Consider the following 22670-nt stretch of genomic DNA (forward strand, 5'->3'; position numbering starts at 1 on the left):
TTTACCCTCACACTTCATGTCACTATTCTCTTTCTGCAAAAAGAGTTTGAACAAGTTGCATTGTAGATCAGTAACACCAGAGTATTAGCTATAGTAAGTTTCATGTTCCAGTTTACCATTTAAACCAATTAGCAAAGTACTATGATGATTTAAAACATACTTAGACTCAGCAACTCACTCCTCATCATGGCTTATCCCATAGATAACAGGTGATATAATCAGCAGTTTGATTTTTTATTCTTTATGTTTAAACCTTTAGTAGACTGAACATATACAAAACTCTTAAGCAGAAACCTTCAGCTCTCATTTCAGCCCTCTTTCATTGTTTGCCAGCCTTCTACAACTAATCTGGATGATGGCCCTTGCAATCTTAGAAGCCCAAAATGGAACCCTTTAGAAAGTTCATTGTGCCATATTCAAGTGGGGAATCTTAGTAAAAAAAAAAATGAGACCACTGGGTACAGGATTGTGTTATCATTAGTATTGTTCTATGATCTATTCAATTGCCCCCACCTCTTTCTCAACTTGATCTTTGATGACTCTGTGGTTTCTTCAGGGCTTATCAGAGCATTTTAAATTATGATTATTTGTTCCAAAGAACTTTGACAAAAACTACTGGGAAAACTGGAAAACAATATGGCACAAACTAGGTATAAACCAACATGTTACCCCATATGCCATGATAAAGTTAAAATATGTACATGATTTAGATATAAAGCAAATTAGAAGAGCAAGGAATAGTCTACCTGTCAGATCTCTGGAGAAGGGAAAAATTTATTACCAAACAAAAGATAGAAAGCATTACAAAATGTAAAATGGATAATTTTGATTATATTAAATTAAAAAGGATTTGCATAAGCAAACCCCAGGGCATTCAAGATTAGAAGGAAAGCAGAAAGCTAGGAAGCAATCTTTACAAGTGTCTCTGATAAAGGCCTCATTTCTCAAATATAAAGGGAACTGAGTCAAATCTATAAGAATACAAGCTGTTCTCCAATTGGAAAATGGTCAGTTTTCAGATGAAGAAATCAAAGCTATCTATAGTCATATGAAGAAGTGCTCTGTTACTTTTGATTAGAGAAATTAAAATTAAAACAGCTCTGAGCTACCACCTCACCTCTATCAGATTGGCTAATATGACAAAAAAGGGAAAATGATAAATGTTAGAGAGAATTTGGGAAACTTGGGACACAACTGATCCAACCATTCTGAAGAGCAATTAGAACTATGCCCAAAGAGCAACCAAACTGTGTATACCCTTTTATCCAGCAATCCCATTGTTGGGTATGTATCCTAAAGAGATCATGAAAAAGGGAAAAGGACCTACATTAAAAAATATATAGCAGTTCTTTTCGTAGTGGCAAAAAATTGGAAATTTAGGGCATACCCATCAATTGGGGAATGGCTGAACAGGTTGTAGTATATGAATGTAATGGAATACTATTGTGCAATTTAAAAAATGATGAACAACTAGATTTAGAAAAATCTGAAAAGACTTGTGTGAACTGATGCACAGTGAAATGAGTAGAACCAGGAAAATGTTGTACACAATAAGAGCAACTGTGTGTGATAATCAACTATGAATGACTCAGCTCTTCTCAGCAATACAGTGATCTAAGATAATTCCAAAAGATTCATGATGGAAAATGCTATCACATCCAGACAAAGAATTGATGGACTCTAAATGCAGATTGACACATACTATTTTCACTTTGAATTTTGTTCTTGTTTTGTTTTTTTCTTTTGGTGTGTTTCTTGTTTCACAATTGTGACTAATGGAAATACGTTTTATAGGATTTCACATATGTAACATCAAATTGCTTATGATTTTGCAAAGGGGGGAAGGAGGGGGGAAATCTGAACTCAAAATCTTGTAAAAAATAAATGCTAAAATTGTCTTTTCATATAATTGGAAAAATACTATAAAATATAAAAAGCTTACTTGTCTAACACAATTAATCTCATTTTTGAGGAGATTGTGAGTCTTTGGAGAGCAAGAATTGAGTTCTTTTTCCTCATATCTCCACAATCTGTAGATGCAGGTACTCTGAAAATGCTTTCTGAATTATTTAATGAATGAGGGAATGTATCAGTGAAGGAATGAATGAATCAGAAAATTAAATTCAGTCCCCCCCCAAAAAAAGCATCCTTCTCAATGTTGCTGGAAGGAATTACATATAATTCCTCAATGTGTTTTCAGACATAAGACCCTAGAGAATCAGATTTCACTATCTGTTTACTCAATATACCTTTTAGAATACTGTGACTTCTCAATAAACGATCAACAGCTAACCCACATTGTCTCTGAGGAACCCCTCCAGGGCTACAGGATTTTAGATGCATGAAAAAGAAAATGAGACCAGAATTAAAATATTCCCCAAATATCAGTGAGATGGCCCCACCATAAATGGTTGATAGAATATTCATAATGTCTCCTTTGCTTTTCTTTGTTTGAAAATGGATACTGTTCCTTTGATGGACATTTAATTCCAAAGGTTGCTACCTGCTTCCTATCTCTCTTTGCTCAGAAATTAAATGAGGATGTGCCTGAGCTCCTGCTATAATAATCTCCTTAAATGCAGAGAGAGTTAGTATTGGAATAGTAGAATATTAGAATCTTCAAAGAGGGACAATTATTGAGGGAACTAGATTAATGAGATGTCATAACAACTTAGCTAGATTCACTGCTGACCTTTCTCCTAGAGAATGGGCTTGATAAATGTAGTTCATTACCAAGTTCTGACATGGAAATAGGAACACACTCTGTGTTTCTTGGCAGGCTGATCAATATTTTATCTCCCAAAGCATATACAAAGGTTGAGTAAAAGGTCCAGAAGTGGCCTGATCTGGTCAGGAATAGATCCCTGTCCCTGTGATGATCTCAACCTTGAGGACAGTGGAGACAGTTCTCCTGTGAGCTTTTTGTCAGATATATTACTGCATTTCATGTCCTAAGGGAATAAAAAGATGACTAAAGAGATGCCACAGGGGGAAAGACTTATTTTCACTGATATTCCTGAAAGCAGGGAAACAAAGGTTGTAGATTTTTTTGTGTGTGTCTCTTTGCTTTTTGATTTTGTATATCTGCAGGCCAGGCCAACCAGATATTTTAGAATCTTCCCCCCAAAGAATTAGCTCTTTAGGGATAAGTTTTGTAAACTTTCTTAGTAGCAAGATCTTTCAATCTGGTAAATAAGAAGTTGTTTATCTGGTGCCCCCAGGAGGGAATTCACCTTGTAGAACACTTCTTATAATGTATTCAAGATTTCCTCATGCTACAAAGCCTCTGCTATATAGTGAGGGGATTTTCTTTTTCTTTTTCTTTTTTTTTTTACAGTAAATAAAACTATTTTTTTCTCTGTTCATCCTAGATTGACATTGCCAACAGTCACAGATCAGCATGTGATTGTTACACTTAGAATATTTGTGCCTTTTCTATTCATTAAGTTTCTAGGGATCCTCATAGGAACTGGGTCAATGATTTCGTTGTAAAGGGAACTCTTTGAAATTTGCCTGTAGAACTAAGTCACTATGTGACTGGTTCAGTGCCCCATGACCACTATTTGTCAGAGGCAGGTCTTTAATGCAGGAGTTATGGATCATAGGACAGTTGTGTATTCTCTGGGCTATGCTACCTCATGAATTAACAATATTATAGAATAAAGATTTATTTTTGTAAACTGAAATAAGACAAAATACTGAGTCTGGGAATGAACAATGCCTAATCTCAAAGGGCCCAACCAAAAAAAATATTTTTGGCTCTACAACTCCTTCCACCTCTAAGAGGGATGGGTGCCATTTTCATTGTCTTTCCTCTTCCTTTACATCTCTCTTGATTCACAATCTGTCTGCTTCTGAGCTCAAGGAACCTGTTAAGTTTATAATATAAGGTCCTCTAATTTTTGCTGTTTTTGTCCTTCAACCTCAAAGAGAACCATGACATTGGGGTGATATCATGACTTGTAGTGAATTGGATTTAAGCCAGGTAGGGCTGTGCAAGATCAACAAACTCCCTCTCTCCTCCAGAGCCATCTGGGTCCAGTAGCAATATCTATCTATCTACTATCTATCTATCTATCTATCTATCTATCTATCTATCTATCTATCTATCTATCTATCTATCTATCTACCTACCTACCTACCTACCTACCTACCTACCTACCTACCTACCTACCTACCTACCTACCTATCAGGATGACTGGAGATGCCCCCAGATGTTTGAGGCAATTGGGGTTAAGTGACTTTCCCAGGATCACATAGCTAGTAAGTATTGGAGGTGAGATTTGAACTCAAGTCCTCCCAACTTCAGGGCTAGTACTCTATCTAGTCCTCTAGTTATATACAATCCTACAGTTATATTTAGTCTTCCAATCATTTCTATACCATTTTGAAGTCTACTTTACATACTATATATATATATATATATATATATATGTGTGTGTGTGTGTGTGTGTGTGTGTATATGTGTGTATACATACAAAGATGCATAAATACATACACATAAAATATATACTATATGTAAACATGTATATATACATATATAGGATAATATATAATATATAATACATATACGGGATGTTTGGGAGGGAAAGAGATACTGACTTAATATACTCATAATGACCTTTAGTAAAAAATTCTTAATGTCAGCGTAAGACAGCTATATGGCACAGTCTGTATAATACTGGGCCTGTATTCAAGACAACCTAAGTCTAAATCTGTTCTCCAATAGTTAGTAGCTATGTTAACCTGGGATCATCACTTAACATCTAGCTTGCTTTACTGTCTTCCCAGGGTTGCTGGCAGAACCAAATGTGGTATTGCTATATTACTTAGCACAGTTTCTGGCTCGTAATTAATGAATTCGTGTACCTTTTCTCTTCTTGTCTCAGAGTCACTATTCAAAATCCATTAATTTAGACTCCACTAATGTAAAATTTGTGGGGTTTTTACAAACAACATAATAAAAGGGTCAAGGACTTTAATTTTCATAAAATAATAGGCTTTTCAAGCACTCACACATTTATGAAGCACACACACACACACCCCAATTGTTAGTTCTGCTGTAAGGAGGATATAGTTGGACAGATGTCTGGTGATTTAATTATACACATAAACTATTACAATAATTTACTATCTCATTCTAACTTCAAAGAAACATAATAACCCCTCAGTTATACATGTCACTTTTACTCTCCTTTCTATTCTATTCTATCTATAATATTTCTAATATTACAATCACAGTACCTCAAGGATCCCACTAAGTAAAATTCCTCACATTCATGCAGAAGTTTGGTCTTTTATTCTAAATAAAATATTATGTTTATCTCTAGATAATCCCTCACATTTGAGAAAAGACATTTAACATTTGAGAAAAAATCATCTTATAATAATAATTTTGCCATAAAAAACCAGCTGTGTGTATTAGATTGTCTATTACTGGACATGGAAAGGAGAGTTGGCTAAATGGTCAGACCTTTTTTGGAATTTCCTTCGTTTATTGAAGAAGTTGGTCAGGCCCAATGGACCTCCTTTCAAATTTTCCTTTTTTTTTTTGCTCTTCTGATATTTTTCCTCTTCTAATTTTGATTATTTTTTTTCCTTTGCTCACTGATTCCTTACTGGGCTATAGTAACTTTTCCCCATTCCTTCTACTCAAAGCTTCAGTTCTTTACTGGTTTCTTTCAATGTCTGTCTCTGTCTGTCTCTGTCTGTCTCTGTCTCTCTCTTTTTTTGGCAGGGCAATAAGAGTTAAGCGACTTGCCCAGGGTCACATAGCTAGTGTCAAGTGTCTGAGGTCAGATTTGAACTCAGGTCATCCTGAGTCCAGGGCCAGTGCTTTATACACTGCGCCACCTAGCTGCCCCCTCTTTCAATGTCTCTTGCAGCGCTTATCTACCTCACTTTTAAGAACATCAATCCCTGACTCAATTCTCTCTTCTGTTTCAAAGACATTGTGAAAATGCATTCGTGGCAAAAAGATCAATGACTTCTGCAGTATACATGCTAGCAAGCCAGGAAGTGGTCAAATCCTCTTATATCTAGAAATAATTGATAGATGTCTGTCATACTTGCCTGCCCCTTGAAATAGCCCCTCTAAGATCAACTTAAGGATTTTTTCCTTAACCTTAATAGTTACTGTCTATAATGGAAGATAACACTTTTTCATTAAAAATATTTTTGTTTCTCATATTTCAAATTGGCTTCCCCCTCTTTTCCCTGAACTCATAAATTAATTAATTAATTAATTGCTTGAAGATTTCAGGAAAGAAAAAAAGGGCTTTTGAGATTTATGATTTCCAGGATAAATATAGAGCTACTGCTTCATTGAAAATGCATACTTCCAGTTGACTTTGCCCTAAAATCAGTCACTGATAAATTAGTCAATAAACTTTTGGAGGAGGGGGCAGGGCAATTAGGGTTAAGTGACTTGCCCAGGGTCACACGCTAGTAAGTGTCAAATGTCTGAGGCCGAATTTGAACTCAGGTCCTCCTGAATCCAGGGCCAGTGCTTTATCTACTACACCACCTAGCTGCCCCAGTCAATAAACTTTTAAGACCTTCATATATATATATATATATATATATATATATATATATTAGTCAGGTATTTGCTCCTCTTCAGTCTGCATTGATCACTTATCTCAACAATACTTTTTTTTCTTTTTGGTGAGGCAATTGGGGTTGAGTAACTTGCCCAGGGTCACACAGCTAGTAAGTGTTAAGTGTCTGAGGTCAGATTTGAACTCAGGTCCTCCTGAATTGAGGGCCAGCACTTTATCCACTGCACCACCTAGCTGCCCCTCCTAATTCTCTTAGAGAAAACAATTCAACCTTACTAACAGTGTCAGTTGATTATTGAAAATATCCCACTATTCCCTCTTTTCTCCTTCTTCATTCAACAAAAATTGTTTCCCTACTATATGCAAGACCCTATGCTAGGGCAGGGTAAGATGAGGGCAGCTAGATGGTACAGTGGATAAAGTGCCAGGCCTGAAGTCAGGAAGACTTACCTTCATGAATTCAAATCAAACCTCAGATAGTTAATAGCTGTGTGACCCTGGGCAAGTCACTTAACCCTGTTTGCCTCAGTTCCTTATCTGTAAAATGAGCTGGAGAAGGAAATGGCGAAACCCTCCAGTATCTTTGGCAAGAAAACCTCAAATGTGTTCATGAAGAGTCAGATACAACTGAACAACAACAAAAAGACATAGATTTGTGCCTCACAATGCTTAGGGTATAGACGTTTTCATGTCTTTTTACAATAATAGCTCAAATGTCTAAGGCCTTTTATAGATTACAAGTTGTATTTCTGACAATAATATTAATGAAGTGGGAAGTGATGTAAGAATTGATGTCTTTATTTTATGGATGAGAAATCCAACAGACTGAGAACTTAAGTTATTTGTTGAATTCCTAGTGCTAAGTACCAAAGTCCAAATCTTCTGTCCTCAAGTACAATGCTTCCTCACCGATATGAAATAGATACTGCCTAGTATTGTACTTGTTGGTGTTTGTTGCTGGTGATATTGATCTTTTAAAGCAATATCTATACTTTTCCTTCAGTCGTTAAGGATACTGAAATGGAGTTTTGCAATTGGTTCCTTTGCCCCAATCTAATAGATTTTGAGAAAAAAGAAAACAAATTACAGCTTGTTAAGACCCCTGAGAATGAGTATATTTCAGGTTACCAAGAACTGGCTTAGCAGTCGGAAGACTTGGATTCATAAAATGCTTCTGTTACTTGCTATTTATTTGGCTTTTGAAAAAACACAATCTCTCTAGGTTTTAGGTTCCATACCTCTAAAATCCTTTTTCCCTTCAAAATTACGACTTTGTCCTATACACCTTGAATATACTCTGCTTATCTTTACCTCTATTCCTTGTAGAAGAACCTTACGCGACATATTGTACATGGGAGATTTTACTGATCCCTCCCCCTCAAACTAACTTGTATTTATCTACATTGTATCTCTTTCCTTCACATTCTTTCTGTATCAACTTTTATATATACTTATCGTCTACCCCATTAGGATGCAAACTCTTTTTTAGTAAAGATTTGTTTCATTCTTTGCAATTATAGTACCAGTTTCTGGAATATGTTTAGTATTTTGTTTTTGTTTTTGTGGGGCAATGAGGGTTAAGTGACTTGCCCAAGGTCACACAGCTTGTAAGTGTCAAGTGTCTGAGACTGGATTTGAACTCAGGTCCTCCTGAATCCAGGACCGGTGCTTTATCCACTGTGCCACCTAGCTGCCCCCATATGTTTAGTATTTAAGAAATAATTGTCAACTGTTTGTGGAATGATCATATGCTGTTATCCCATGACCCTCATACATTTCAGGTATGAGTCAGGAGGTAAACAAACAAGGAAGCAAGCTTGTGTGGTACAACTTTGTGTGGTAAGGATGATGATGATGATACTCATTCACATAGTACTTTGAGGTTGGTAAAATGGTTTTGCAAAAATATAATTTGATCATCATAACAGTCCTGTAAAGTAAGTACTATTGTTGTCCACACTTAATAGATGGGGAAATTGAGGCCAACTGAGGTAATTAACATGCTTAGCATCACTCAACTACTAAGTGTTAGAGGTGGGATTTCATTTCAAGTCATCATGATTCTAAGACCAGTGGCACCAGCTACTTCTAGACAGAAGTAAAGTTACTTACCCAGGTGCAAATAGTAACGCAAGTTGTTTTTAAACATTTGTCTGCCTGGATCCAATATAAATCCAAAAAAAAGTGAAAGAATTGTTTTTTATATAAATCTTTTACAGGGTCAGCTAGGTGGCACGGTGGATAAAGCACAAGCCATGGATTCAGGAGGACCGGAGTTCAAATGCAGCCTCAGACACTTGACACTTACTAGCTGTGTGACCCTGGGCAAGTCACTTAACTCTCATTGCCCTGAAAAAAAAAGGGGGGGGAGAAATCTATTACATCAGCATTTCCCCCTATTTTAAAAAAATGTTATGGCCATTTATTATTTCTTCCTCCCACTGACCCCCTCCCCATTAAATTCTTTTTTTTTTTAACAAAAATAAAACTCTCAGAACAAATACATTTTCATTGTTAATTAAAACAAATTCCCTTATTAACACATCCAGAAATGTCTGCCTCATTTAAAAAAAAAAATCTATGCTCCCTAAGGCACCTTTCTCTTTTACACAGCCAACAAGCAGCACTGAATTCTCAGAAAATTAATTCAGAAAATTATCTTCCAAGAGAAGATTGGAATAAACCTTTACTTAGATCAGAAGATAAGTAGAAAGATTAGCTCTGCCATGTTCTTGTCCTTTGGAAAAAGCCTGTGGATGAAAAGTTCTGTATCTTCCATGTTAGTAGGGGAATTGATCCTATTTAGAATGATTAAATCCAAATATCCCATTCTAACACTCACAGGCCATTCATTGAGCTCTCACCATTTTGTATCACTTTTTCTTTTCCTAATTAGGATCAGGATAATTACAAACATAACATAGAAAACTGCTTTTAATATGTAAGTTATGATGTCCATAGATTAAGAACTTTGTCAGAGTTAAATTCAATTGTTTATTTAAAAGTGCTTTGCCTTCTCTGAGATTACCTGTTATAGTTTCACAACATTTCATAGTTATACTTGAAATTCTACAGTCATTCAATAATATGAGGGAATTATAAAAACATAGTTATAGGTTATTACCATGAGGAATTATACAAAATATTTTCCAATTCAGAATTAATTTTCTACATTTCTTCATCTTTTGTTTTTCCTCAATATTGCACATGTATAGAATAGTCACATATGTTTCACTTATCTGAATAAATCTCAGTTGCAAATATGAGAAAAATAAAACTCATTATAAAGATGTACAATCAATCCAAACAACATTTTTTACATTGGGAACCCCCCCCCAATATCATTTTGCACTCCTAGTCTTCTACTTCTCTACCATTTGGGAACCAATTAGATAGCAAGACAGATAGACAGACAGACAGAAAGACATACAATCATTTGTCCTTTGGTCATTACTCTAATAAGAATTGAGCACAATAGTATTCTATTATATTTATCCAATATAAATTTTTCATGTGTTTTCCATTTTATGGGCACCCTAACATTCCTTTTACTTCTCAGTTCTGCCCCCATAGTTTATTCCTTTTCCTTTCTTTTTCCATCTTTTTTTCATAAGATCATCAGTACTTAACAGAACCCTTCCCAGGCCTTGTCTAAGTAGACTCCCTCTATGACCACTGGTGATGTTAGGGGGTTTCCCCATATTTGAATGGAATCAGATTATCTTTGCTTATTCCTTTATAATTTTTTATTCATGTTCAGCTTTGTTTCTCATCACTCTTGTGTTTGCATTTTAATGTTTCTATCTACCTACTGTCTTTTCATTAAGAATGTCTGGGAAGGCAGCTAGGTGGCACAGTGGATAAAGCCCTGGACCTGGATTCAGGAGGACCTGAGTTCAAAAGTGGTCTCAGACACTTGACACTTACTTTCTGTGTGCCCCTGGGCAAGTTGCTTAACCCTCATTGTCCCACTGCACCCCCCCACCCCCCCACCCCCCAAAAAAGAATGTATGGATGTCTCTATTTTTGTTTTTGTTTTTTGGTGAGGCAATTGGGGTTGCCCAGGGTGACTTGCCCAGGGTCATACAGCTATTAAGTGTTAAGTTTCTGAGACTGGATTTGAACTTAGGTCCTCCTGACTCCAGGGCCAGGGCTTTATCCACTGTGCCACCTAGCTGCCCCGGATGTCTCTATTTTCTTAAATGTCATTTTAGCACCTCTAGTATTATATTCAGTCTTACTGGCTGAGTTATTTTTTTGTTGTAACCTATTATCTTTTGCCTCTTATAATACCATATTCCAGATTCTCAGCTTTGGTATAGTGCTACCTGCTAAATCATGTGTCTCCTTTTAATTTGAATATTTTCTTTTTCACTGTAGAATTTTTTTTTCTTTGACCTGCTACCTCTGGAATTTGGCTATGATGTTCCTGGGAGGTTTTATGTTGGGGATTTTTCCAGGACAATACTGTGAATTCTTTCCATTTCTACTTTATCTGCTGATTTTAATAGATCTGGGCAGTTTTATTTTAAATTTTCTTGAAATTGCATTTCCAGGCTCTTGTTTTGCTCGTGGCATTTAGAAACTATAATGATTTCTAAATTTTGTCTCTGATTTGTTTTCCAGGTCAATTGTTTTTGCTATGAAATATCTTTCATTTTCTTCCATTTTTTCAGCTTTTTTACTTTAAAAAATGTTTTACTGTCTCATGGATTTATTGGCTTCTATTTGATCAATTATATTTTGGGGGACTCTATTGATTAGATAAGGTTTGCTAATTTTTCCAACTAAACATTAATTTCCTTCCCAATTTTTCTTTCCATAGCTTATTTTTACAGTTTTCCTAAAGCACATACAGTCAATATAGAAAAAAAATTCATTACCTTTGTGTGTGTATGTTGTATGTGTGTGTGTATAAAAGCTTGCTTTATCTCTTAAATGCATTCTAGTTGAGTATTTCTTTAAACTGTTTTTTGGCCTCTGAGACTTTGCTTGTATGTATTTTGATATCATTATCTTCTTCAGGATTTGAGTTCTGAACTAGCTTTCACCATAATGACTCTTTTTGGTGATGAGATTTGGTTTGTTTGTTTGCTCACTTTTCCAGCTTAATGCCTGCCATAGCTTATGGTTTGCCTCTGGAGCACTTCTGAACTGGTCCTATTAATGCTTTATTTGTATATCATGTTGTGTTATTCCAAGTCCTTAGGAATAGGCTTGGGGCATGAAAGCTTTCCAATGCTCCCAAAATATTCCAATCCAGGACAAAATTTGATTGTTCTCCACTACCACCACCCCTTGCCACCATTTGAACTCTGTAATATCTTGACTAGCATCTTGGTTTGGACAAAAGCTGTTTGTGACTGGATTCATACCATGTCAGCTGCCTTGAAAACTCCATTCAGAGTTGCAGAACTGGGGGGTCCAATTTGGTTTAGGATTGCTCCCTCTTTATTCCTCTATAACCTTGTCTAGATGATTGGATACTATATGTCCTTTACCCCAATCTCTTGGACCTCTCTAAAGCCTTTGACAGTATTGAAAATTTGCTTTCCTTTATGCTTTCTTAATTTTTATAGACAGTACTCTCTCCTGCCTACCTATTCCTACCTCCTACCTCTGACCTCTCCTTCTTGGTCTCCTTTTCTCAATCCTCATCCACATCACACCCTCTCACCATTGGTTTCCCACGGAGCTCTGTCTTGGCTACTCATCTTCCTTCTGTGCTACTTTAAACAGTGACCTCATTACCAACCATGGTTTTACTTACCTTCTATACTGATGTTTTGCAAATATTCTTATACTATTGTACCCTCTCTACTCCCTCCCCCTCTTATATCTCCAGTTGCCTTTTTGACATCTCAAAGTAATTTTCCAGTAGATATCTTCAACTCAATGTCACCAAAGTAAAATTCATTATCTTAGATCATGATACCATATTCCCTGTACTTCAGCCTGACAACCTAGTAATTATCAACTCCTCACTATCGCTCACCTTCACTCCCACCCATATCTAATCTATTATTTTATTTTATTTTTATTATATTATTTATTATTTGTTTATTATAATATTTCTTTTACCTTTTCAAAATGTCTTGAATATGCCTGCTACTCTCTTATGACACAGCTATCCCTCTACTATAGGCCTTTATCTCTTCATGTATAGACTATTGTAATACCCTACTGTTGAGTCTGTATGCTTCAGATCTCTTTCTAGTTCAATTGTTCCTGAATTCAGACACTAAAGTGATTTTCCACATTCCTATGATGTCATCCCTAAACACACACACACACACACACACACACACACACACTTAAAGTCCAATAAGCTAGATTATATTTTGCAGTATTCACTAGTAAATGATATTGTGGATCTAAGGAACTTTATCAGAACTACTGTCATTATGATTTTGCCACAGTTGCAGGTACTTTAGCAAGTGGAAGCTATGTGGCACAAAGGATAGAGGATCAGGCCTGGAGTCAGGAAGGCCCGAGTTCACATTTAACCTCAGACACTGTCTAGCTGTGTCACCCTGAGCCAGTTTCTAAACCATTTGCCTGTTTCCTCATCTGTAAAATAAGCTGCAGAAAGAATCATCAAACCACTCCAGTGTCTTTGAATATCACAAGAAAACTGCAAAAGGGGCCACAAAGAGTTAGACACCACTGAAACAACTGAATAGTAACAGCAAGTTATAAAACCATTTTAGATAATACAACTACATATACTAGGTACTTCAAATATTTTGGCTGTTTACCTCTCAACCTGATTAAGGATTGTGAACATTTTCCTCCATCACTAGAGGAAAACTTTATCACATTATGTATGTACTGGATGACTGAAGAAAGGGAGAAAATGATTATACTTTTTCATTCTTTCATCAGCATCTTCTCTTTGCAGTCTACTGACAAGTAATAAAGACATGTACCCTGAGATGTTGTCTCTACCAGCTTGTAATAAAACTTTGATGATGGCATAGTTTTTCTTCAGTGTCTATGTTCTTACTTTCCTCTTCTTTTTTCTTTATGGCTAGACTCACTTATTTATACTACTTGGTATCCCTAGGAAAAAGCCCCTGTGCCCAACCTCCAGCAGTGCAGAATCCCCATCTTAATTCTGTTCAGATGCCTCAATCCTACTGATGAATTTATGTCTGAGAACATATTAGTTTGTCAACCTTGCTAGAGCCAGTTACAGTTGATGTATATGACATAAACCTTTACTGAGTAAAGGCTGTGTTCAAGGTCCTATGATGGGGGATGTGGTTTGAAGGAGGTCATATTAAATTAATGAAAGGGTAGACATTGTTCCTGGATTTGTCGAGTTTACAGTTTTGTAGGTGAATAAAACATGTAGAATATATGTAAATAACTCTACCATGAAATGAAGTAGGCTATAATGATGAAAGGAGAATTATTCAATTTTGAATTGTCAATTGACATGGTAGTTCAGAGAAAACTTAGTGAAGTTTCTCAGGTCCAGTGAAGTAAGTAGTATTTGTTAAGCCCTTACTATTTGTTTTTCACTGTGGTTAGTACCGGGAATACAAATGTAAGCACAATGAAAGATTGTCCCTTCCCACAAGTGACATATTCTAATGAGGGCATCTAAGTGGTACAGTAGATAAAGCATTGACTGTGGAGTCAGGAGGACCTGAGTTCAAATCTCACCTCAGACACTTACCAGATGTGTGATCTTGGTCAAATCAACCCCAATTGCCTTAAATATCAGGGGCCATCTCCAGTCATCCTGATGTATATCTTGCCACTGGGCACAGATGGCTCTAGAGGAGACAGTGAGATTGGTGATGTTGCACAGCCCTACCTCACTTAAATCCAGTTCACTTCAAGTCATGCTATCACCCCAATGTTATGGTCCTCTTTGAGAAGGAAGGATAAACATACATACACAAATACATACATGTATATACACAAACACATGAATATATATACACATACATTTATATATGTGTGTGTGTGTGTGTGTGTGTGTACACATATACGCGTTTTTGGTTTTTTGGTTTTTTGCAGGGCAATGAGGGTTAAGTAACTTGCCCAGGGTCACACAGCCAATAATCATCAAGTGTCTGAGGCCAGATTTGAACTCAAGTCCTCCTGAATCCAGAGCCAGTACCACATATACATGTTTTAATAGGATAAACAAACTTAAAAGGTATTTTAAAAGTAGAATGTGGCTGGGTAAAAGTAGAGTGAGGTACAGATGTAGGGGTGTGACAGATCTCAAGGCCTGAGATACACCATCTGCAGAGGAACTTGGAGTAGAATGAAAACATGATTGACCTGGGTATTTTCTTTAAAATATAATTTCTGGGGAGAACAAATTAATCAGCCAAAAAGTCAAGAAGGTCAGAGAATACTTTTAGGTTGTCACAAGTCCAGGATCAGGACAAACTTCCAGGTTTAGGAGGCTTCTCTGTCATAGGAGAGAAGAACATTGGAGTCAAAAGTGGATCAGTGGGGGCAGCTAGGTGGTGCAGTGGATAAAGCATCGACTCTGGATTCAGGAGGCCATGAGTTCAAATCCGGCCTCAGACACTTCACATTTACTAGCTGTGTGACCCTGGGCAAGTCACTTAACCCCAATTGCCCCACCAAAAAAAAAAAAAAAGAAACAAAGAAACAAAGAAAGAAAGAAAGAAAGAAAGAAAGAAAGAAAGAAAGAAAGAAAGAAAGAAAGAAAGAAAGAAAGAAAGAAAGAAAGAAAGAAAGAAAGAAAGAAAGAAAGAAAGAAAAAGTGGATCAGTAATGCATCTTCCGTGACAGTTCTGGGTTTGTTCCTGGTAGTTATTCAAATAGCCCTATGAGGTGCAATTTAGATTCTCAGATCTCTGCAGAACAGTTTTAACCCCACCCCATGCCAGAGAATCCAATGCCCATGTGCCAAACTGTGTGGTCTAGGATCCGGCTTTCAAAGCACAAGATAAAGTTTTTGGCCAGTGCTAACTCAAATTCTTTTGGAGCTTCCGTATTTTTTGACAAATGAGATCACTGAATATGCCACTGGGGTACTTGGATCTTGAACCAAGTTCTATAAATTAAATAGAAGACATTGAGAGTTAAATCTGTTGTGGTATTAAGACTTCCATGATTTATTGAAATCCATGACTTCCAGCCTGGAGACACAGGACACTGCTTACTGAGCAGAGTTTATAATTCACATTCCCAATTAGCTCCCAAATGCTCAGCAGGTGCATTTTGCCAGCCCTTTCATGTCTATATGCAAATACTGCTTCCTAGGAAGGCCTGCTGGGCTCCTATGGTGTTATGACAAAAGAAGTCCTCTGTGGGAGTGAACATTTGCAATTGAGTCTTGCCTTTTAATACTCTAATCAAGGAAGAATTAGCAGCTGGAACTCTAACCCCCCCCCTCCCCGCTCAAAATCCCAAGGCTTGATGATCATATACCACTATAAGAACTAATGCTGGAAGAGAGGAGCCAGCTATTGCATGCAGAAATTATACTTATGGGGCAGCCAGGTGGTGCAGTGAATAGAGCACCGGCTCTGGAGTCAGGAGGACCTGAGTTCAAATCCAACCAAAAACACTTGACAATTTACTAGCTGTGTGACCCTGGGCAAGTCACTTAACCCCAATTACCTCACCCCCCCCCAAAAAAAATTATACCTACAGTATTGGCCCATCACCTCTGGGACCCATTTGTCTTCAGTGGCAATGTCATAGACTCTTGTTTTGGAAAGGTGAGACTTCTTTAAGTAGAATCCAGGGTACTTATGGACATTTCATTTTGGAACATTTGGTGAAGTTAATTCTAGTGGCAATCCCAAATTTCCAGTCTAGTTAATCATTCTCCAGAGTAAAGCTGTCCCTTAAGATCAGACAGATAATGTAGAAGGCACATAGCAAAAACTAGGAATTTGGGACCATAACATTCTTATAACAAACTGAAGCTGGGAGAACACCACACAATTCTCCCTCTGCTGAGCAGATGTGAGATAAGACAGGGGCCACAGGACACCAAAGAAAAGTCAGTGCTTCTCAGGTCATAGAGTGTAGAAGATAGTGCACAAGACCTTTAGAGTAGATCCCCCATTGCTACTACTAAGTAGCTACTAATAAGTAGCTTATTACTTTAAAGGACTATTCTTGGGGGCAGCTAGGTGGAGCAGTGGATAGAGCACCGGCCCTGGATTCAGGAGGACTTGAGTTCAAATCTGGCCTCAGACATTTGACACGTACAAGCTGTGTGACCCTGGGCAAGTCACTTAACCTCATTGCCCGGCAAAAACAATAAATAAATAAAAGGACTATTCTTGCTAAGTAGGTGCTGAATTCTTATTTATAATGCTCTTTGTCTTGGACCCTCTTTTCTTCTCCTTCTGTTATTACTTCACTTTGTGATTTCATCAGCTCTCATGGATGTGATTACCCCCTCTATTCTGCTGACTCTTCAATGTATCTTTCATGTCCTAATCTTTCTGCTGACTTACCAGCTGACATCTGCAAATCCCTCTCAGACATGTCAATCTGGGTGTCAAGTAAACATATTAAACAAAATATGTACAAAACAGAACTCATTATCTTTCCCCCTAAGCCCTCTGATGCCCTTATCTTCCTTATTAAAGTAGTGGACATCACCTTCCTCCCTACCTTTCAGGCTTGGAATGCAGAGGTTTTCCTGAATTATTTACTATCTCTCACTATCTATATCCAAATTGTTGTCAAAACCTGCCAATTTCCCCTTTGCGGCATCTCTTGAATACTCAACCTTCTATCCTCTGACTCTGCTGCTCTTGTTCAGGCCCTCATTACCAGACATAAATTACGGCAGTAGCCTATTTGGGGAAGTTTACCTGCCTTGAGTTTCTTCCCATGCCAATCCAGTCATGGATTTCATGGAATTCAATCATTAAGCTGATTTGCCTAAAGTGTAGTTCCAATTCTGCCTCCCCCTAATCAGTAAACTCTAGTGGTGGATAGAGCACCGGCCCCAGAGTCAGGAGTACCTGAGTTCAAATCCGGCCTCAGACACTTACACGTACTAGCTGTGTGACCCTGGGCAAGTCACTTAACCCCAATTGCCTCACTAAAAAAAACAAACAGGGGCAGCTAGATGGCGCAGTGGATAGGCACTGGCCCTGGATTCAGGAGTACCTGAGTTCAAATCCGGCCTCAGACACTTACTAGCTGTGTGACCCTGGGCAAGTCACTTAACCCCAATTGCCTCACCAAAAAAAAAAACAAAAAACAAACAAACAAACAAAAAAACAAACTCTAGTGACTTCTTATTGCCTCCAGAATAAAATAAAATAAAAACTCTGCTTGGTATTCAAAACCCGACATAACCTAGCCTGATCCTACATTTCCATCCATCTTATACCTTACTCCAAGACATGTACTCTTTGATCCAGTGACACTGGCCTTCTGACTATCTTGTGAACCAAAGCACTCCATCTCTCAACTCCACACATTCTTTATTGCTGTTCCCCCATGCCTTGAAAACTCCCCTTCCTCTTCTCTGACTTTTGACCCCACAGACTTCCTTTGTTCAGTTTTTTAAAATTATTTTATTTTCAATTAATATTTTCTTTCCTTGCCCCATTATAAAAACAAAACAAATCCCTTGTAACCAATATGCATAGTCAAGCAAAACATAGCCACAGACTTCCTTTAAGGCCTAAATAAAATCCCACCTTCCACAGGGAACCCTCCATAAACCTTATTTCTAGTGCCTTCACTTTGTTATTTATTTCCTATTCATTTAATAGATAGCTATATTTGTTTACATCCTCTCTCTCCATTAGATTGTAAGTCCCTTGATGTCAAAGAATGACTTTTGTTTGTTTTTTAAGTTTGTTTAAGTTAGTTTAAGTTTGTTTATTAAGTGCATGGTGCACTTAATAAATGTTTACTGATTGACTGCTGTGCATGCCAACTAATTTCAGTATCCTTTTCAAATTCTGCTTATCTTCTGGTACACCTATCAGTAGGGTATGTGAAAATGTAAGATTAGTCTCTGTCATCACCTCTGAACTAGGTTTTCAGGAGACATGTTAGCTATTTTCCAACATTATATATTTTACCTCCTTTAAATATAGAATGTAGAAGCTGAATGACTTTAATACATAAAGGATCAACATTGTGCTGGCCAAAATAGATCTTTTGAATATGCAAGATTAAAAAAAATAGTCACATCAATATGAGTGTCACGGATATTTTAACATCAAAGGCTTAATTCCATCAAATGAGGGAAATTATTGCATTCATTCATTCATTCATTTATTCATTCATTCATTCATATAGATAACTTGTACCAGTCACCTTTTTCTCAGAAATTTGTAATAACACTGTATCCTGCAGAGGGTTCATGGGGTGGATAAGGTCTTTGCTGATTAGGGGAATTGAAATGTTGCTGGAATTCAGATTCATCTAATGGATACTGTCATAACAAAATAGATACTCTCATAGCAAAGCCCTCATTACTGCCTAATAGCCAGGGAATATAAACTGACAAACTTTTGAGGTTCAAATTGGGGCCCAAAATCTTGTTCAAAAAACTTGCTATATTTGCCAAGCTTTGAAGACCTTGATGAAACCCAGATAGTAATAGTGTTTGGTGTGAAGACTTACACAAAAAATCCCAGTGGCACTTCTGTAACAAGGCAAGTGGGAATGTGTCCAGCCACCTGAAGTGTAGGCAGCCTTGACAGCCATAAATAAACTCCTCCAGGAGCTTATACACGCCTGAATATAGCACCTTTTTCTAAAGAATTGTAGGATAGTACCATTTATCAGCCTTCTTTACTTCCCCCTACCTCCCAAGGGTTGCACTCTGGTTGATCTCATCTACAGTCCTATCCCACCATATTTTCCCTCCCTCACCCCTGTTAACAGTCTTGTCGATAGAAGTTTAACAATGTTCTGGGGTCTTCATCCATGGGAATCCAATTCTCCAGCATCTTAACCCTCACAAATCAATTTGTCTTTTAAAGTTTATTTGAGAGTAAGGTGTTGCTTGACCTGAGACGAATTTTTGGAAGCTATAAAAGGGTTCCACAATTTATAATTCATAATTTTATGAAAGGTTTTCTGCTTCTCTATATTTTCCCTTTCAAAAATCAGTATAAATTCTCACTAGATCAAATGCCATTCTCTGAAATGGGCAATAATAATCTCACAAAGATTGATTCACTAGTTAAGAGTTTTTTCCTTACCAGCCTTCATCCCAGAGGTCATGCTTCCAAGATCAAAATTCTTGGCTCTAAAATTCGTGATAAAAAAACCAAACAAACAAGTGAACAAAACAGTCAAGTCCCCAGTTTGTCGCTGACATTGTGGCTCTAGTAGAAATCCACCTGTACAGGAGACAGCCCTGGACTCATCATTCTCTTTTAGTGTGCCTCCATCACTCTATTAGTGTGCAGAGAATAATTTATCCTCCTGTACCTGATTCAGTGTTCCCTCTGGAATGTATCAGCAATGAGAAAAAAACACTGAGTGTCATTGTCTGTTTCATGCTCCATTTGCCAAAATGCCTCATGATTCTAACAATATTCACTGGGCAAGTCACTGAGAGAAACAGCTAGTGATTGATACAGGGTGTCATTTTTCATTTTTTGAAGGCAAAGAGATTGCCCTGAAATTTCTGTCTGTATCCTGATCATAAATGTGTACACCCTTTCCTATTTTTAAGTAATCCTCCATCAAAAACCTGTTGTCATTAAAGAAGGCCAACTTAGTATTGTTGATAAAAACTTCTCTCCTTTCTGGAAATATGTTTGCATGCACATAAACCTTTAGGTGACAGTAAAGAGATCTCATGATTTTATGAAAGGTAATTGTAATGTTTCCTCAAGTCTTTCATCAGCTGAAGCTGTGAGTTCCTTTAAGTTATTCCAAGTGCACTAATAGAGTATTCTCTTTCAGGTGACACATGCACCATGGCCGACTACAACCGTCTGAAGCACATCCTCCTAGACCTACAAGCCCAACGTCACACACAGAGCAGTGTCCCTGGTCCAGATCCATCATCTCAGAAGCACTTCCTGGTGGAATCTTTGTTTAAGTACTTAGATTATAATAGCAATGGATATCTCAGCAGCTCTGAACTGACTCAGGTCAGTATATTGTTTAGCTCAGGAAGGCAATTGAATTATAAAGGGAATAATATTTTTATCCAATATGAAAATTAATAGTAACACAGTTGAATTCTTCTGTGAATGGTAAATATTGACTATCTGTCTCGTTAGTGTTAAGCAGATATAGAAATCCATCTTGGAAGCACTATTCCTTCTATTTTTGCTCCCAGATGTTGGCAATCTTTCATTTAGATCAGTTCAAAATATTATCAAAAACAAAATTATGTCTGTTGCTTCATTTTACCAACCACCCACAGTTGTTATTTGCAAACATGCTCTAAAGCCTTCCCTGCTAGCTGGCAAAATACACACTTCAAAGTGGTTCTCAAGTGTTTTAATTAGGAGAGAAACTCCTTTTCTTCTTCAAGTCCCTTCCTCCTTATGGAAATAATGCTAGAATAAATAATAGCTTGGTTCCTTCTCCTCCACTTTGTATTTATTGACAGGTACTTTGTCAGAGAAGTCAAATATGATAAACTGCAGACTCTTACCTTTAATTACCAATTCCTGACCTTTCGAATTCATCATGGTAGTAGTACTGGAGACAGCAAAGCAAAGAACAGTAGAATGACCTTCCTTAATGCAGAGATTAAGCTGTTTCTAACTTTGTTTTGGTAGTATGGTACAATGGAAATATCTTTGCATGTGGACTGCAGGACTCTGTCTCTGTCACAAGTTCAATATGGTATCCTCTGTTTCAACTTTAATTTCCCTATTGATATGATCACAGGGGCCATAGACCTAGAGATGGACCAAATGGTAGAGGTCATTCATCTAAAACCCTCATTTTGCAGAAGAAGAAACAAGGTCACAAAGAAATTTAAATTAGTATAAAAATAGTGATAATAATAACATTAATATAGGGCGTATTGTATTAGAGGTAATATTCTAAGTGAGTTAGAAATAGTATATTATTTGATTCTCAGCAGAAACCTGGAAGTAGATGCTAGTTGTTGTTGTTCAATGCCTTGTGACCCCATGAATCACAGCACATCAGGCTCTTCTCTCCTCCACTATCTCCTGAAGTCTGCCCAAGCTCATGTTTGTCACTTCTAAGACATCTATACATCTCATCCTCTGTCCTCACCTTCTCCTTTTACCTTCACTATTTCCCAACATCAGGGTCTTTTCCAAGGAGTCCCGTCTTTTCGTTATGTGGCCAAAGTATTTTAGCTTCAGCATTAGTATTTGACCTCTGAATGAATAGTCTGAATGAATTTCTTTCTGAAGTAATTAACTGCTTTGATCTCCTTGCTGTCCAAGGAACTCTAAAATGTCTTCTCCAGTGCTACAATTCAAAAGCATTGATTCTGAGGTGCTCAGCTTTCTTTATAATCCAAGTCTGACAGTCATACATTACTGCTGGAAAAACCATAGCTTTGGCTATACAGGCCTTTGTTTGCAAGGTGATGTGTCTGCAGTATGCTGCTCAGAGTTGCCATAACTTTCCTTCCAGTAATAGGTACTCTTATTATCCCTAATTTACAGTTGTGGAAACTGAGATAAACGATGATTAATTTTCCCATAGTAGCACAGTAAGACTGATGCCAGATTTGAATTCAGTTCTTCCTGCCTCATTGCTGCCCTGAGGTCAAACACCTAAAAAGTTTCTTAGGTAGGATTTGATCTCAGATCATCTTGACTCCTAAGTTCATTACCTTAGTCACTATATCACACTTTCTTTGACCATAGGGTGGTAATTGGGGAAAAAATTTCAGGCAATTTAGATAATTCCAAATATTTTTCAGAGGAAGCCCAAAGAGATAAAACAACTTGCCAAAATGGTACAGGTAGCGAGTAATAGAGCTGGGATGTAAATCATGGACTTCTAATTGTAATCTCAAAACTTTTCTTAATGAAATAGTTCAGATAAATTATCTATTGATCCCCTCATTTTTGCCATTGTATGTTCTCTGATCCAGCTTCTGCATTTCATGCACTTACTTTTAGGGCAAAGTTGTGCAAAAGATGTTTATGTCCTGAAAACAGTCCT

The 22670-nt window shown here is 37.2% G+C and overlaps 1 protein-coding gene across 2 annotated transcripts in view; it reads left to right on the plus strand.

The window, feature by feature from the left end:
• The window catches only part of FSTL4 (follistatin like 4), an 878789-nt gene that overhangs the window by 550533 nt on the left and 305586 nt on the right, over nt 1-22670 (plus strand). For both annotated transcript variants that reach the window (XR_006355064.1, XM_043989744.1), the window contains exon 5: nt 20466-20656. Coding sequence is in view for 1 of the 2 variants with exons in the window: in XM_043989744.1 (XP_043845679.1) it covers nt 20466-20656 (191 nt within the window). In the remaining variant the exon portion in view is untranslated. The remainder of the gene's footprint in view (nt 1-20465; nt 20657-22670) is intronic.

Source organism: Dromiciops gliroides, chromosome 2 (assembly GCF_019393635.1).
Source record: "Dromiciops gliroides isolate mDroGli1 chromosome 2, mDroGli1.pri, whole genome shotgun sequence".
Lineage (NCBI taxonomy): Eukaryota > Metazoa > Chordata > Mammalia > Microbiotheria > Microbiotheriidae > Dromiciops > Dromiciops gliroides.